General features: G+C 49.3%; 1 protein-coding gene across 1 annotated transcript in view; it reads right to left on the reverse strand.

Annotated features, from left to right (window-relative positions):
• The window catches only part of LOC135570090 (Krueppel-like factor 5), a 31,194-nt gene extending 13,744 nt beyond the window's left edge, over positions 1 to 17,450 (reverse strand). Inside the window, exons 1-2 of the mRNA XM_065016156.1 lie at positions 17,008 to 17,450; positions 7,994 to 9,089 (exon numbers count right to left, since the gene is read on the reverse strand). Coding sequence (XP_064872228.1) covers positions 7,994 to 9,089; positions 17,008 to 17,187 — 1,276 coding nt within the window. The 5' untranslated portion in view covers positions 17,188 to 17,450. The remainder of the gene's footprint in view (positions 1 to 7,993; positions 9,090 to 17,007) is intronic.
• Positions 17,451 to 19,112: the final 1,662 nt, after the last annotated feature.

Raw genomic sequence — 19,112 nt, forward strand, 5'->3', positions numbered from 1 at the left:
CATCTGTGGATTCCTCTGTTCTAGAATACTACACATCTGTGGATTCCTCTGTTCTAGAATACTACACATCTGTGGAATCCTCTGTTCTAGAATACTACACATCTGTGGAATCCGTCAACTGTGGGACCTTATATAGACAGGTGTGTACCTTTTCAAATCATGTCCAATCAATTGAATTGACCACAGGTGGACTCCAATCAGGTTGTTGAAAGATCTCAAGGATGATCAATGGAAACAGGATGCACCTGAGCTCAATTTTGAGTCTCATAGCAAAGGGTCTGAATACTTATGTAAATAAGGTATTTCTGTTTTTAAATTAGCAGACATTTCTAAGAACCTGTGTTCTCTTTGTCATTATGGGGTAATGAGTAGATTGATGAGGAAATGTTTTTATTTTTAATAAATTAGCAAAAATGTTTAAACCTGTTTTTGCTTTGTCATTATGGGTTATACAACCGTCTCCCTGTTCTACAACACTGTCTCCCTGTTCTACAACACCGTCTCCCTGTTCTACAACACCGTCTCCCTGTTCTACAACACCGTCTCCCTGTTCTACAACACCGTCTCTACAGAGTTCTACAACACCGTCTCCCTGTTCTACAACACCGTCTCTACAGAGTTCTACAACACCGTCTCTACAGAGTTCTACAACACCGTCTCTACAGAGTTCTGCAACACCGTCTCTACAGAGTTCTGCAACACCGTCTCCCTGTTCTACAACACCGCCTCTACAGAGTTCTGCAACACCGTCTCCCTGTTCTACAACACCGTCTCTACAGAGTTCTGCAACACCGTCTCTACAGAGTTCTACAACACCGTCTCTACAGAGTTCTACAACACCGTCTCCCTGTTCTACAACACCGTCTCTACAGAGTTCTACAACACCGTCTCTACAGAGTTCTACAACACCGTCTCCCTGTTCTACAACACCGTCTCCCTGTTCTACAGAGTTCTACAACACCGTCTCTACAGAGTTCTACAACACCGTCTACAGAGTTCTACAGAGTTCTACAACACGTCTCCTGTTCTACAACACCGTCTCTACAGAGTTCTACAACACCGTCTCTACAGAGTTCTACAACACCGTCTCCCTGTTCTACAACACCGTCTCTACAGAGTTCTACAACACCGTCTCTACAGAGTTCTACAACACTGTCTCCCTGTTCTACAACACCGTCTCTACAGAGTTCTACAACACCGTCTCCCTGTTCTACAACACCGTCTCTACAGAGTTCTACAACACCGTCTCTACAGAGTTCTACAACACCGTCTCCCTGTTCTACAACACCGTCTCTACAGAGTTCTACAACACCGTCTCTACAGAGTTCTACAACACCGTCTCTACAGAGTTCTACAACACCGTCTCCCTGTTCTACAACACCGTCTCTACAGAGTTCTACAACACCGTCTCTACAGAGTTCTACAACACCGTCTCTACAGAGTTCTACAACACCGTCTCCCTGTTCTACAACACCGTCTCCCTGTTCTACAACACCGTCTCTACAGAGTTCTACAACACCGTCTCCCTGTTCTACAACACCGTCTCTACAGAGTTCTACAACACCGTCTCTACAGAGTTCTACAACACTGTCTCCCTGTTCTACAACACCGTCTCTACAGAGTTCTACAACACCGTCTCCCTGTTCTACAACACCGTCTCTACAGAGTTCTACAACACCGTCTCCCTGTTCTACAACACCGTCTCTGTTCTACAACACCGTCTCTACAGAGTTCTACAACACCGTCTCCCTGTTCTGCAACACCGTCTCTACAGAGTTCTACAACACCGTCTCCCTGTTCTACAACACCGTCTCTACAGAGTTCTACAACACCGTCTCCCTGTTCTGCAACACCGTCTCTACAGAGTTCTGCAACACCGTCTCTACAGAGTTCTGCAACACCGTCTCTACAGAGTTCTGCAACACCGCCTCTACAGAGTTCTACAACACCGTCTCTACAGAGTTCTACAACACCGTCTCTACAGAGTTCTACAACACCGTCTCTACAGAGTTCTACAACACCGTCTCTACAGAGTTCTGCAACACCGTCTCTACAGAGTTCTGCAACACCGTCTCCCTGTTCTACAACACCGTCTCTACAGAGTTCTACAACACCGTCTCTACAGAGTTCTGCAACACCGTCTCTACAGAGTTCTGCAACACCGTCTCTACAGAGTTCTACAACACCGTCTCCCTGTTCTACAACACCGTCTCTACAGAGTTCTGCAACACCGTCTCTACAGAGTTCTGCAACACCGTCTCTACAGAGTTCTACAACACCGTCTCCCTGTTCTACAACACCGTCTCTACAGAGTTCTACAACACCGTCTCTACAGAGTTCTACAACACCGTCTCTACAGAGTTCTGCAACACCGTCTCTACAGAGTTCTACAACACCGTCTCTACAGAGTTCTGCAACACCGTCTCTACAGAGTTCTACAACACCGTCTCCAGAGTTCTGCAACACCGTCTCTACAGAGTTCTACAACACCGTCTCCAGAGTTCTCGTCTCTACAGAGTTCTACAACACCGTCTCTACAGAGTTCTACAACACCGTCTCTACAGAGTTCTGCAACACCGTCTCTACAGAGTTCTGCAACACCGTCTCTACAGAGTTCTGCTCCCATTTACAACACGCCAGTCCAGACATGCTGAGGAGTTGAGTAACCCTCCAATCACAGAGCCAGAGGCTATCTGACATCATCTAACATTAGTGAGAGGGCACGAGAGCTGCTGACAAGCAGGAGGAGCACATGAGTATTATATTAGCCCAAGAGGAGTTTGTTTATGTGTGTGTGTGTGTGTGTGTGTTTCAGTGGACTGACTGGTGTGTTTTTCTAACTGTGAAACACTGTCAGTTTGATGCAACCAATAAGAATCCGTCTCGGTCGTCCATTTCCTGTGTTTCTCTGACAGATCTCTAGAGTCTCTACAGAGTTCTGCAACACCCTGTTCCCTACATAGTGCACTACTTTTGACCAGGATTCTCACAACACCGGGCACTATGTAGTCTCCCTGAATAGGGTACAGAGTTCTGCAACATCTCCAGAGTTCTGGCAAAAGCCTGCTGTCGATTACTGAATTATTCAACGTCATTCAGAGGCAACACACACAGAGAATAGTAATGTTTACTAAATTCACTGAGTCAGACCACCGCCCATAACACAGGACACTATGGACACTGAGCTAATCAGACCACGCCCGTAACACAGGACACTGAGTTAACAGACCACCACCCTAACACAGGACACTATGGACACTGCAACACCGAGCTGCTAGTCAGACCACCGCCTCATAACACAGGACACTATGGACACTGAGCTAATCAGACCACCACAGAGTTAACACAGGACACTGAGCTAATCAGACCACCGCCCATAACACAGGACACTATGGACACTGAGCTAATCAGACCACCACCCATAACACAGGACACTGAGCTAATCAGACCACCGCCCATAACACAGGACACTATGGACACTGAGCTAGTCAGACCACCGCCCATAACACAGGACACTATGGACACTGAGCTAATCAGACCACCGCCCATAACACAGGACACTATGGACACTGAGCTAGTCAGACCACCGCCCATAACACAGGACACTATAGACACTGAGCTAATCAGACCACAGGACACTGAGCTAGTCAGACCACCGCCCATAACACAGGACACTATAGACACTGAGCTAATCAGACCACACCCATAACACAGGACACTATAGACACTGAGCTAATCAGACCACCACCCATAACACAGGACACTATAGACACTGAGCTAATCAGACCACCACCCATAACACAGGACACTATAGACACTGAGCTAATCAGACCACCACCCATAACACAGGACACTATAGACACTGAGCTCAGACCACCGCCCTAACACAGGACACAGACACTGAGCTAATCAGACCACCGCCCATAACACAGGACACTATGGACACTGAGCTAATCAGACCACCGCCCATAACACAGGACACTGAGCTAGTCAGACCACCACCCATAACACAGGACACTATAGACACTGAGCTAGTCAGACCACCGCCCATAACACAGGACACTATGGACACTGAGCTAGTCAGACCACCGCCCATAACACAGGACACTATAGACACTGAGCTAATCAGACCACCAACCATAACACAGGACACTATAGACACTGAGCTAGTCAGACCACCGCCCATAACACAGGACACTATGGACACTGAGCTAATCAGACCACCGCCCATAACACAGGACACTATGGACACTGAGCTAGTCAGACCACCACCCATAACACAGGACACTATAGACACTGAGCTAATCAGACCACCGCCCATAACACAGGACACTATAGACACTGAGCTAATCAGACCACAGGACACTATAGACACTGAGCTAATCAGACCACCACCCATAACACAGGACACTATAGACACTGAGCTAGTCAGACCACCGTCCCTACAGGACACATGGACACTACAGAGCTAATCAGACCACCGTCTCCCTGTTCTAACACAGGACACTATGGACACTGAGCTAGTCAGACCACCACCCATAACACAGGACACTATAGACACTGAGCTAATCAGACCACCGCCCATAACACAGGACACTATAGACACTGAGCTAATCAGACCACAGGACACTATAGACACTGAGCTAATCAGACCACCACCCATAACACAGGACACTATAGACACTGAGCTAGTCAGACCACCGCCCATAACACAGGACACTATGGACACTGAGCTAATCAGACCACCGCCCATAACACAGGACACTATGGACACTGAGCTAGTCAGACCACCACCCATAACACAGGACACTATAGACACTGAGCTAATCAGACCACCGCCCATAACACAGGACACTGAGCTAATCAGACCACCGCCCATAACACAGGACACTGAGCTAGTCAGACCACCACCCATAACACAGGACACTATAGACACTGAGCTAGTCAGACCATTTCCACCCAGACACAGGACACTGAGCTAATCAGACCACCACCCATAACACAGGACACTATGGACACTGAGCTAGTCAGACCACCACCCATAACACAGGACACTATGGACACTGAGCTAATCAGACCACCACCCATAACACAGGACACTGAGCTAATCAGACCACCACCCATAACACAGGACACTGAGCTAATCAGACCACCACCCATAACACAGGACACTATGGACTGAGCTAATCAGACCACCACCCATAACACAGGACACTATGGACACTGAGCTAATCAGACCACCGCCCATAAACAGGACACAGGACACTGAGCTAATCAGACCACCACCCATAACACAGGACACTGAGCTAATCAGACCACCGCCCATAACACAGGACACTGAGCTAATCAGACCACCACCCATAACACAGGACACTGAGCTAATCAGACCACCACCCATAACACAGGACACTATGGACACTGAGCTAGTCAGACCACCACCCATAACACAGGACACTATAGACACTGAGCTAATCAGACCACCACCCATAACACAGGACACTATAGACACTGAGCTAATCAGACCACCACCCATAACACAGGACACTGAGCTAGTCAGACCACCGCCCATAACACAGGACACTGAGCTAGTCAGACCACCACCCATAACACAGGACACTATAGACACTGAGCTAATCAGACCACCACCCATAACACAGGACACTATGGACACTGAGCTAATCAGACCACCACCCATAACACAGGACACTGAGCTAATCAGACCACCACCCATAACACAGGACACTGAGCTAATCAGACCACCACCCATAACACAGGACACTATGGACACTGAGCTAGTCAGACCACCACCCATAACACAGGACACTGAGCTAATCAGACCACCACCCATAACACAGGACACTATGGACACTGAGCTAGTCAGACCACCACCCATAACACAGGACACTGAGCTAATCAGACCACCACCCATAACACAGGACACTGAGCTGGACACTGAGGTAAACAACATATTGCACCACCACCCAGGAACAAGGACACTCTTCATGATAAACTGAAATCAGACCACCAACACATAACACAGGACACTAAAGTAAAGCTCTGCAGCTGAAGAGGGAGGGAGGGAGGGAGGAGGCACTGACAGTGAGCTAGGGAGACCACCACCCATAACACAGGCCTGACAGTGGAGGGAGTCAGGGAGGGAGGGAGGGACACAGGGACAGGGAGGGAGGCCTGACAGTCAGAGGGAGGGAGGGATAGGCCTGACAGTGGAGGGAGGGAGGGACAGGCCTGACAGTGGAGGGAGGGAGGGAGGGAGGGAGGGAGGGAGGGAGGGAGGGAGGGAGGGAGGGAGGACACTGAGGGAGGGAGGGACCACCTGCCCATAAGGACAGGAGACACTGAGAGTCAGACCCATAACACAGGACCTGACACTGGCTAGTCAGACCACCTGACAGTAAGGGAGGAGGGAGGGAGGAGACACTGAGCAGTCAGACCAGGGAGGGAGGGACACAGGACACTGACACTGAGGGAATCAGACCAGGCCATAACAGTGGAGGACACTATGGACACTGAGCTAGGGAGACCACAGTAACACAGGACACTAGGGACACTGAGCTAATCAGACCAGGACCCAGGGACAGGACACTGACACTGAGGGAGGGAGACCAGGCCCATAACAGTGGACAGGAGGGAGGGACACTGAGCTAATCAGACCACAGGACCTGACAGTAGAGGGAGGGAGGGAGACCAGGCCTGACCCATGGAACACAGGACACTATAGACAGGGAGGGAATCAGACCAGGCCTGACAGTAGACAGGGAGGGAGGACCATAACACAGGTGGACACTGAGCTAGTCAGACCAGGCCCATAACACAGACAGGGACTGGGCTAATCAGACCACCACCCAGTAACACAGGGAGGGAGGGAGGGACAGGGAGCTAATCAGACCACCACCCATAACACAGGACACTGAGCTAATCAGACCACCACCCATAACACAGGACAGGGAGCTAATCAGACCACCACCTGACACAGGACACTGAGGAATCAGACCACCACCCAGTAACAGGGAGGACACTGAGGCCTGACAGACCACCACCCAGGGAACACAGGACACTGCCTGAATCAGAGCCACCACCCAGGGAACCTGACACTGAGAATCAGACCACCAGAGGGATAACACAGGACACTGAGCTAGTCAGACCACCAGGGATAACACAGGACACTGAGCTAGTAGAGGGATAACACAGGACCTGACAGTGGAGAGGGAGGGAGGCCTGACAGTAGAGGGAGGGGAGAGAGGGAGGCCTGACAGTAGAGGGAGCCCATAACACAGGACACTATGGGAGGGAGTCAGACCACCACCCATAGAGGGAGGGACACTATGGACACTGAGCTAATCAGGGATACCGCCCATAACACAGGACACTGAGCTAATCAGACCACCACCCATAACACAGGACACTGAGCTAATTGATGGTAAACAACATATTGCATGTGAGCGAGGAACAAGCACAACGTCTTCATGATAAACTGAAATAGACGACCAACACACAGAAAGTAAACCTAAAGTAAAGCTCTGCAGCTGAGAGAGGGAGGGAGGGAGGGAGGAGGCCTGACAGTAGAGGGAGGGAGGGAGGAGGCCTGACAGTGGAGGGAGGGAGGGAGGGAGGGAGGGGGGGGAGGGAGGGAGGCCTGACAGTAGAGGGAGGGAGGGAGGGAGGAGGCCTGACAGTGGAGGGAGGGAGGGAGGGAGGCCTGACAGTAGAGGGAGGGAGAGAGGGAGGCCTGACAGTAGAGGGAGGGAGGGAGGGAGGAGTCCTGACAGTAGAGGGAGGGAGGGATAAGTCCTGACAGTAGAGGGAGGGATAAGTCCTGACAGTGGAGGGAGGAGGGAGGGGTCCTGACAGTAGAGGGAGGGAGGGGTCCTGACAGGAGGGAGGGAGGGAGGGAGGGAGGGAGGGAGGGAGGGAGGGAGGAGGGAGGGAGGGAGGGAGGGAGGGGTCCTGACAGTAGAGGGGGAGGTGTCCTGACCTGGGAAGTCACAGTGGTGTATCCTCCTCTTCTCCAGGTCTGGGTTGGTCCTGCGGTTGTAGCGGACCTGCATGGACTGGTTCAGGCTTGGAGCTGGGCCGCAGCCTGGGGTTGGAGTTAGACTTGAGGCTGAGGGCCGAGCCACACCGGTGGGGGAAAGACTGGGGGAGACGCTCACTCCCAGCTTGGAGGCGATAGTGGCGGCATATGAAGGGGGAGGCGAGAGATTCTGAAGGAGGTCCTTCTGACGATCTGGGGAGCTGGGCTCCGAGCTGGGAGGAGAGGGGGGCAGGTAGGGGGCCTTGGCCTGATGGTGCTGGGGCTGCTGGAGGAAGTGAGGGTGAGGGTAGGCCCCTCCCACGCTGTGCAGCCCACCACAGTAGCTTTCCTTGGCACTCTGTAGTTGTTGGTGTTGCTGCTGGGCCTGGGCGGCTAAGTGTAGGTCGTGGAAGGTGTGCATGACGGGCGAGGGACCGGAACCTCCGTGATGCTGCCCCGCCCGGTGATGAGCATTGTTGCCGTGGTGATGCATGGGCGCGAGAGGGGCGGAGTCCAGCTCCGCAGAGAGCAGCTGGAACAGAGAGTCGTCGTGAGGCAGATCGAACGACCCCAGCTCCTCCTTCACGTAAACAGAACCTCCCGTTGCCACGGCGTCAGAGGTCGGGTCACCACCACCCGACGGGCTGAACACACTAGTGAACTCTGGTAACGAAGAAGAAGAAGAAGAAGACACCGACGTTACCGTGGAAAGGCTGATGCTGTTACTGTGGACGCTACTGCTGGGGCAGTGAGGGTGAGGATGGGCGAAGGGAGAGGAGGACGGGGGTTCTGTTTTGACCTGCTGGCCCATGCCTCCGCCGTTACCCCCAGGCCCTGGGCGTGCCGGCCGACACAAGCCCATCCTCAGGTAGGCCAGGTCGGGCAGGAAGACGTTCATGTTGATGCTGTAAGGAGATCCACCCTGGTCGTCGCCAAAGAAGTGATCCATCACAGAGGCACTGTCCCGCCGAGACTTGTTCTGCTCTGAAGGGTCAGGATGGGGCATCAGGAGAGGCGTCTGGGGGGAGAGGTACTTATCCAGCTCACTCTTCCCTGTCTGAGGAGAGACAGAAAACAGACTTACTTAAAAGGTTGGCTCATTATTATTTCTGAACCAAATCTCTATTTTGGTTGTAAATGGAATGTTATAAAAAAAATAATCATGATGTTTTTTTGGGGCGATTTCACTTTGTTTTAATAAACTTAATAGAGAAACAATCCTTTAATTGATTTTGTTTTCATTAACTTAATAGTGGAAACAATATTTTTAATTTATTTGGTTTTAATTAACATAATGAAACAATCCTTTAATTGATTTTTTCTTACATCTTTGATCATCAAGTGATACAATCAGTATGATCAACATGCTGCATTGGACAGGAAGAATACGTTCAGGTATCAACATGCTGCATTGGACAGGAAGAATACGTTCAGGTATCGACATGCTGCATTGGACAGGAAGAATACGTTCAGGTATCGACATGCTGCATTGGACAGGAAGAATACGTTCAGGTATCAACATGCTGCATTGGACAGGAAGAATACGTTCAGGTATCAACATGCTGCATTGGACAGGAAGAATACGTTCAGGTATCGACATGCTGCATTGGACAGGAAGAATACGTTCAGGTATCGACATGCTGCATTGGACAGGAAGAATACGTTCAGGTATCGACATGCTGCATTGGACAGGAAGAATACGTTCAGGTATCGACATGCTGCATTGGACAGGAAGAATACGTTCAGGTATCGACATGCTGCATTGGACAGGAAGAATACGTTCAGGTATCGACATGCTGCATTGGACAGGAAGAATACGTTCAGGTATCGACATGCTGCATTGGACAGGAAGAATACGTTCAGGTATCGACATGCTGCATTGGACAGGAAGAATACGTTCAGGTATCGACATGCTGCATTGGACAGGAAGAATACGTTCAGGTATCGACATGCTGCATTGGACAGGAAGAATACGTTCAGGTATCGACATGCTGCATTGGACAGGAAGAATACGTTCAGGTATCGACATGCTGCATTGGACAGGAAGAATACGTTCAGGTATCGACATGCTGCATTGGACAGGAAGAATACGTTCAGGTATCGACATGCTGCATTGGACAGGAAGAATACGTTCAGGTATCGACATGCTGCATTGGACAGGAAGAATACGTTCAGGTATCGACATGCTGCATTGGACAGGAAGAATACGTTCAGGTATCGACATGCTGCATTGGACAGGAAGAATACGTTCAGGTATCGACATGCTGCATTGGACAGGAAGAATACGTTCAGGTATCGACATGCTGCATTGGACAGGAAGAATACGTTCAGGTATCGACATGCTGCATTGGACAGGAAGAAACGTTCAGGTATCGACATGCTGCATTGGACAGGGAAGAATATGCGTTCAGGAAGTATCGACATGCTGCATTGAACAGGAAGAATACGTTCAGGTATCAACATGCTGCATTGGACAGGAAGAATACGTTCAGGTATCGACATGCTGCATTGGACAGGAAGAATACGTTCAGGTATCGACATGCTGCATTGGACAGGAAGAATACGTTCAGGTATCGACATGCTGCATTGGACAGGAAGAATACGTTCAGGTATCGACATGCTGCATTGGACAGGAAGAATACGTTCAGGTATCAACATGAAGTTCAATCATTTACAGTTCAAATGTGTTGGTACAGCTCATTGAAATAATGCTTCAAATGAAAAGCTATTTTATCACGATTACTCGTCTTTGGTGTGTGAGAATAAAGCATAGAAGCTGTGAAAAAGAGATTAATTATCGCTTATTCTACAAATATATTCTAAAAGAAAGATGGCCTGGACACATTTGTTGGTACCCCTCAGAAAAGATCATAAATAATTAGATTATAGTGATAAGAAAACTAATTTGTTTCTTTAATTATCATCACACAACACACACACACACACAACCCGTCAGCGCAGACTCAGAGGTTCAGGTCTGTAGGACGGAGAACACACAGACACACACACACACACACACACACACACACACACACACACACGTCTCCAATCATTTTAGTAATCAGTAATCCAGCCTATTTAAATGGAGAGAAGTCCATCACTGTGCTGTTTGGTATCATTGTGGTCACCACACGGACCATGGACCAGAGTAAAGTAGTCACTGAGCTGTTTGGTATCATTGTGGTCACCACACTGACCATGGACCAGAGTAAAGTAGTCACTGAGCTGTTTGGTATCATTGTGGTCACCACACTGACCATGGACCAGAGTAAAGTAGTCACTGAGCTGTTTGGTATCATTGTGGTCACCACACTGACCATGGACCAGAGTAAAGTAGTCACTGAGCTGTTTGGTATCATTGTGGTCACCACACTGACCATGGACCAGAGTAAAGTAGTCACTGAGCTGTTTGGTATCATTGTGTTGCACCACACTGACCATGGACCAGAGTAAAGTAGTCACTGAGCTGTTTGGTATCATTGTGGTCACCACACTGACCATGGACCAGAGTAAAGTAGTCACTGAGCTGTTTGGTATCATTGTGGTCACCACACTGACCATGGACCAGAGTAAAGTAGTCACTGAGCTGTTTGGTATCATTGTGTTGCACCACACTGACCATGGACCAGAGTAAAGTAGTCACTGAGCTGTTTGGTATCATTGTGGTCACCATACTGACCATGGACCAGAGTAAAGCTACGGAGAGATTTGTCTGAGATCAGAAAGACCAATAAAAGACCATCCTGGTAAAAGGTAAAGGCTACGAGACCATCTCCAAGCAGCTTGATGTTCCTGTGACGAACAGTTGAACATCTTATTTAAGGAGACGTTTTTAAGGTCCGTGGAACTGCCTTCCTGGGCGCGGCAGCAAGAGGGAAAAAATGGACCCCAGATTGATCAGGAGACTGGTAGAAAAGGAAGAACCAAGGATAACTGCCAAATAGATACAAGCTGAACTCCAACGTGTTCCGCTTTTTTTTTTGGAGCGAAAGTGGATTCCATAGAAGAAGAAGACCCAGGAGGACTCCACTTTTGAAAAAAAAAACAGACTGGAATTTGCTCAAAGGGATATTGACAAGCCACAATCCTTCTGGGAGAATGTCCTTTGGTACAGATGAGTACAAAACTGGAGCTTTTGGCAAGTCACATCAGCTCTACGTTCACAGATTAAGAAATTCAGTTTTTAAAGAAAAGAACACCATACCTACAGTGAAACATGGAGGAGGCTGGGTAATGTGTTGGGGCTGCTGTACAGTGAAACATGGAGGAGGCTGGGTAATGTGTTGGGGCTGCTGTACAGTGAAACATGGAGGAGGCTGGGTAATGTGTTGGGGCTGCTGTACAGTGAAACATGGAGGAGGCTGGGTAATGTGTTGGGGCTGCTGTACAGTGAAACATGGAGGAGGCTGGGTTATGTGTTGGGGCTGCTGTACAGTGAAACATGGAGGAGGCTGGGTAATGTGTTGGGGCTGCTGTACAGTGAAACATGGAGGAGGCTGGGTAATGTGTTGGGGCTGCTGTACAGTGAAACATGGAGGAGGCTGGGTAATGTGTTGGGGCTGCTGTACAGTGAAACATGGAGGAGGCTGGGTAATGTGTTGGGGCTGCTGTACAGTGAAACATGGAGGAGGCTGGGTAATGTGTTGGGGCTGCTGTACAGTGAAACATGGAGGAGGCTGGGTAATGTGTTGGGGCTGCTGTACAGTGAAACATGGAGGAGGCTGGGTAATGTGTTGGGGCTGCTGTACAGTGAAACATGGAGGAGGCTGGGTAATGTGTTGGGGCTGCTGTACAGTGAAACATGGAGGAGGCTGGGTAATGTGTTGGGGCTGCTGTACAGTGAAACATGGAGGAGGCTGGGTAATGTGTTGGGGCTGCTGTACAGTGAAACATGGAGGAGGCTGGGTTATGTGTTGGGGCTGCTGTACAGTGAAACATGGAGGAGGCTGGGTAATGTGTTGGGGCTGCTGTACAGTGAAACATGGAGGAGGCTGGGTAATGTGTTGGGGCTGCTGTACAGTGAAACATGGAGGAGGCTGGGTAATGTGTTGGGGCTGCTGTACAGTGAAACATGGAGGAGGCTGGGTAATGTGTTGGGGCTGCTGTACAGTGAAACATGGAGGAGGCTGGGTAATGTGTTGGGGCTGCTGTACAGTGAAACATGGAGGAGGCTGGGTAATGTGTTGGGGCTGCTGTACAGTGAAACATGGAGGAGGCTGGGTAATGTGTTGGGGCTGCTGTACAGTGAAACATGGAGGAGGCTGGGTAATGTGTTGGGGCTGCTGTACAGTGAAACATGGAGGAGGCTGGGTAATGTGTTGGGGCTGCTGTACAGTGAAACATGGAGGAGGCTGGGTAATGTGTTGGGGCTGCTGTACAGTGAAACATGGAGGAGGCTGGGTAATGTGTTGGGGCTGCTGTACAGTGAAACATGGAGGAGGCTGGGTAATGTGTTGGGGCTGCTGTACAGTGAAACATGGAGGAGGCTGGGTAATGTGTTGGGGCTGCTGTACAGTGAAACATGGAGGAGGCTGGGTAATGTGTTGGGGCTGCTGTACAGTGAAACATGGAGGAGGCTGGGTTATGTGTTGGGGCTGCTGTACAGTGAAACATGGAGGAGGTAATGTGTTGGGGCTGCTGTGTTGCGCCTGGCACAGGGTGCCTCAAATCAGTGCAGGACACCATACCTACAGTGAAGCATGGAGGAGGCTGGGTTATGTGTTGGGGCTGCTGTGTTGCGCCTGGCACAGGGTGCCTTGAATCAGTGCAGGACGCCATACCTACAGTGAAGCATGGAGGAGGCTGGGTTATGTGTTGGGGCTGCTGTGTTGCGCCTGGCACAGAGGGGTGCCTTGAATCAGTGCAGGACGCCATACCTACAGTGAAGCATGGAGGAGGCTGGGTAATGTGTTGGGGCTGCTGTACAGTGAAACATGGAGGAGGCTGGGTTATGTGTTGGGGCTGCTGTGTTGCGCCTGGCACAGAGGGGTGCCTTGAATCAGTGCAGGACGCAATGAAATCTCCAGACTATCAAGGCATTCTGGAGCCAAACGTAATGCCCAGCGTGAGAAATCTCTGTCTCAGTCGCAGGTTTCCTCCAAACAAGATATCGACCCAAAACACACAGCTAAACACGTCCATAGAATGGATAACAACAAAACATTATTCTGAAGAGGCCTTCTAATGACTCCTGATCTGAATCCTACAGTCTGGAGAAAGCACCCATCAAACCTGAGACAGCTGGAGCAGTTTGCTCAGGAAGAGTGGGCCAAACTACCTGTTAACAGGTGCAGGAGTCACCCAGCAAACCTGAGACAGTCAAACCTGGAGCAGTTTGCTCAGGAAAAGTGGGCCGAACTACCTGTTAACAGGTGCAGGAGTCACCCAGCAAACCTGAGACAGTCAAACCTGGAGCAGTTTGCTCAGGAAGAGTGGGCCAAACTACCTGTTCAAACCTGAGACACCTGGAGCAGTTTGCTCAGGAAGAGTCAAACTACCTGTTAACAGGTGCAAACCATCAAACCTGAGACAGTCAAACCTGGAGCAGTTTGCTCAGGAAGAGTGGGCCAAACTACCTGTTAACAGGTACAGGAGTCACCCATCAAACCTGAGACACCTGGAGCAGTTTGCTCAGGAAGAGTGGGTCAAACTACCTGTTAACAGGTGCAGGAGTCACCCATCAAACCTGAGACAGTCAAACCTGGAGCAGTTTGCTCAGGAAGAGCGGGCCAAACTACCTGTTAACAGGTGCAGGAGTCTCACTGAGAGCTACAGAGAACATTTGATTGCAGTGATTACCTCTGAAGGTTGTGCCACATAATATTAGGTTTAAGGGTCCCATCATTTGTGTCCAAGTCATTTTATTATGTACAATATTATGTTGAATAAAAAAATAAAGAAAAAACAAAGTTTGATTTTTATTAACTAAATAATAAATAATTACTTTTGTAAATGTCAAGTTATTTCAGAGAAAATGGTACATTCTTTGTTTTTTTTGTGAAGAGGTACCAACAAACCTGAACATGTCTGTAATGCAACTTCATCTATCATGTCAAACCTCATACAGATGGAGGATCATAATTTGACCTATATTGTCACATACAAAATAATCCTGCAGCAATAGGATCTGAACGTTTAGTCCATAATGTTACTTGATCGGTCGATAGGCTCTTAGCTGGTCCGAAAAGTAGACTACGTGGAAAAAGTGCAATACTGTAAAATAGAAATCGTGTGTTAGTAGTATGGGTTTAATCGATGCAAAGGGGGAAATTCTCCGCAAGAAAAGAGTGATCAAATTAAGATACTACATTCTGTACAGTCCATTTATTAAGAGTTCAGAACCAGTGTTTGACGGTGTCATGCTGAAACTATGTAGTGGCCAGTGGGATGAGGAGTCCGGTAGTAATGTCTGATAGGACAGACAGAGTCACCAGGCAGACATGTGTCAAGTAGCCTTCAGTGAGCTGCTGCCACATTCCCACCTCAGCTGTAAACTGTCCTCACACCAACCAGACCAGAGGGCTTTAAACAGGCCCTGTCTGCTTCCCAAACGGCACCCACAGGGCTGTGATTAAAACTAGTGCACTACATAGGGAATAGGGTGCCATTAACTACATAGGGAATAGGGTGCCATTAACTTCGGGTTAAAAGTAGTGCACTACATAGGGAATAGGGTGCCATTAACGTCGGGTTAAAAGTAGTGCACTACATAGGGAATAGGGTGCCATTAACGTCGGGTTAAAAGTAGTGCACTACATAGGGAATAGGGTGCCATTAACGTCGGGTTAAAAGAATAGGGAGCCATTGCGGGTTAAAACTACACTACATAGGGAATAGGGTGCCATTTGGGACAGCAGCCTACTGACAGGTGGTCATGATGAAGGAATGAACCTGACTCTCTCTCTCCATTCCTTCTGCTCAGGAGAAAAACAAAACACACACACACCACCATCATAAATACTCTTCAGGCTCCACATAAATAACTCATTAAAGATCATCCAACTAATGGAGGAAATGGTTACTGGACATTGGCAAGGAAAAACACCCTCCCTGTTGGTGCTTCTCCTGTCCCGCAAAGAAACTGCTCTGTCCTGTTCTTTACGCAATGGCCTGCTGGCTGGAGGAACGCTTTTCTATTTCTGTCGTTTAGATCGTCCAGCTGTTAACTGGTCATGTATATGTGCCACAAGTGTTCCGATTAAGGCGGTCGGGCTGTCTGTCTGTCGACATTGCTGGGAAGTTTCTACCTACTATATCGGGTTGGGTCCGGACTCGCACCGTGCGTTAGAGAGTAGATGGGATCGGACGGAGTCAGTTGTTGATGGGAATGGTAGCCAAGAAACCAATTGTGAGCGTGTGAGCAACTGGCACTGTCTGGCATAGCTGCCTGTCCTACCAGTTCCAATGAACTATGAGCTAAATGCGTCTTGCTATTTTTTTTTTTTAACTAGGCAAGTCAGTTAAGAACAAATTCTTATTTACAATGACGGCCTAGAAACAATGGGTTAACTGCCTGTTCAGGGGCAGAGCGAAAGATTGTTACCTTGTCAGCTTGGGGGATTCAATCCAGCAACCTTTCAGTTACTAGTCCAACACTCTAACCACTAAGCTACCTGCCGTTCCGACGATGTCTCTCGTTCCCAATCATGTAATCTTCCTGCTGTGTCCCGACCCATAGGCCTACACATCGAATGATAAAATACTTACGACCATAAACAACATCAGACGTTATTATTACGCACAATTAAAGCGCCAATCTCCTCTACATTTTAAAAAATAATACTATAGAATTCCCCACATCACAGCAAAACGAACAGCCTTTAGTGCTTTGCAACATGCCAACCAACCTCGCCCATTCTGAGATAAAGAATAGCCTACACCGGGGAGAACATCTCAACACCGGGGAGGACATCTGAACACCGGGGAGAACATCTCAACACCGGGGAGGACATCTCAACACTGACTAACTACATTACCTGGTGCCCGTATTCACTCTGTCCACTCCTTTCCGTCAGTAGGTTCTTGGTATCGAAACCGAACAGAGCCGACTCCTCGACCGGGAAGCCTTCCGAAAGCATGGGCTTGAGCAGGGTGTAGAACATCTCGTCCTGCCCGGTCCCGGTCCCAGCGCTCATCGTGATCAGCGTCGCGGCCATATAAATTTACTCCCCACCGGAATAACAAGGTGCGAGCGGCCGCAATAATAATCATATAATAACGACAGATGAAACGGGACGGTGCATGAGAGGACCGACTGTAGCGATGTATTCGAGTCTGTGTGTAGTCTAATTAGCGATCTCGTCTGACTGGGTTATCCACTCCACTTGTCTCGGTTCGGTAGGACGGGAGTCTGTTGGGATAGTTCAAAGCTTCTGCTCTTTTCTATCCATGTCAACTCATGCGATGAGAGGAAGCGAGGCGGGCGTGGGGCAGGTTCAGTCGGTTTAGTGTTTCAAAAAAAAAAGTCAGGGCGTGGCCAACAAATAAGACAGAACAGAAACGCATCACACACCGTCAAAACGCCTTTTTGTACAACAACAGTAAACAGCTCCCCGGCACCGAGACCCCTTCACGGAGGGCTTCTCTCTCCCTAAAGCCACGTTTACTAAATATGTAGCTAGGTTACACACATACCAAGGAACGCTCATTATTATCCTTATTACTCACCATGGTTCGTGTTCTCAAGCGTTGCCCTGCATCATTTCACAGGGTTCCCCCCTGCGCCTCTAGAACATTTTCTATCAACACCAAATAAAATCATTGTTTTGTTTATCACATGTCTGTACATTCTGTGGAATGTGCCTCTACTGGGAATATTAAACTGTAGTCGACACGTTTATTTTTCATCCCTTAATTTATTCATATTCTGAATGATTACGTCATACAGAAGTTTACGTCATACATATTTTTATATTGAAGTTATTTTCGAGGTTCATTGATCAAATTGGCTGACCAGGGTGATGGAGTAACTGACCAGGGTGATGGAGTAGCTGACCAGGGTGATGGAGTAGCTGACCAGGGTGATGGAGTAACTGACCAGGGTGATGGAGTAGCTGACCAGGGTGATGGAGTAGCTGACCAGGGTGATGGAGTAACTGACCAGGGTGATGGAGTAACTGACCAGGGTGATGGAGTAGCTGACCAGGGTGATGGAGTAGCTGACCAGGGTGATGGAGTAGCTGACCAGGGTGATGGAGTAGCTGACCAGGGTGATGGAGTAGCTGACCAGGGTGATGGAGTAACTGACCAGGGTGATGGAGTAACTGACCAGGGTGATGGAGTAACTGACCAGGGTGATGGAGTAGCTGACCAGGGTGATGGAGTAGCTGACCAGGGTGATGGAGTAACTGACCAGGGTGATGGAGTAGCTGACCAGGGTGATGGAGTAGCTGACCAGGGTGATGGAGTAGCTGACCAGGGTGATGGAGTAGCTGACCAGGGTGATGGACCCACTGACCAGGGTGATGGAGTAGCTGACCAGGGTGATGGAGTAACTGACCAGGGTGATGGAGTAGCTGACCAGGGTGATGGAGTAGCTGACCAGGGTGATGGAGTAACTGACCAGGGTGATGGAGTAGCTGACCAGGGTGATGGAGTAGCTGACCAGGGTGATGGAGTAACTGACCAGGGTGATGGAGTAGCTGACCAGGGTGATGGAGTAGCTGACCAGGGTGATGGAGTAACTGACCAGGGTGATGGAGTAGCTGACCAGGGTGATGGAGTAACTGACCAGGGTGATGGAGTAGCTGACCAGGGTGATGGAGTAACTGACCAGGGTGATGGAGTAGCTGACCAGGGTGATGGAGTAGCTGACCAGGGTGATGGAGTAGCTGACCAGGGTGATGGAGTAGCTGACCAGGGTGATGGAGTAACTGACCAGGGTGATGGAGTAGCTGACCAGGGTGATGGAGTAGCTGACCAGGGTGATGGAGTACTGACCAGGGTGATAAACCCACTGACCAGGGTGATGGAGTAGCTGACCAGGGTGATGGAGGGTGATAAACCCACTGACCAGGGTGATGGAGTAGCTGACCAGGGTGATGGAGTAACTGACCAGGGTGATGGAGTAACTGACCAGGGT

The sequence above is a fragment of the Oncorhynchus nerka genome, unplaced genomic scaffold (genome assembly GCF_034236695.1).
Source record: "Oncorhynchus nerka isolate Pitt River unplaced genomic scaffold, Oner_Uvic_2.0 unplaced_scaffold_1111, whole genome shotgun sequence".
NCBI lineage: Eukaryota > Metazoa > Chordata > Actinopteri > Salmoniformes > Salmonidae > Oncorhynchus > Oncorhynchus nerka.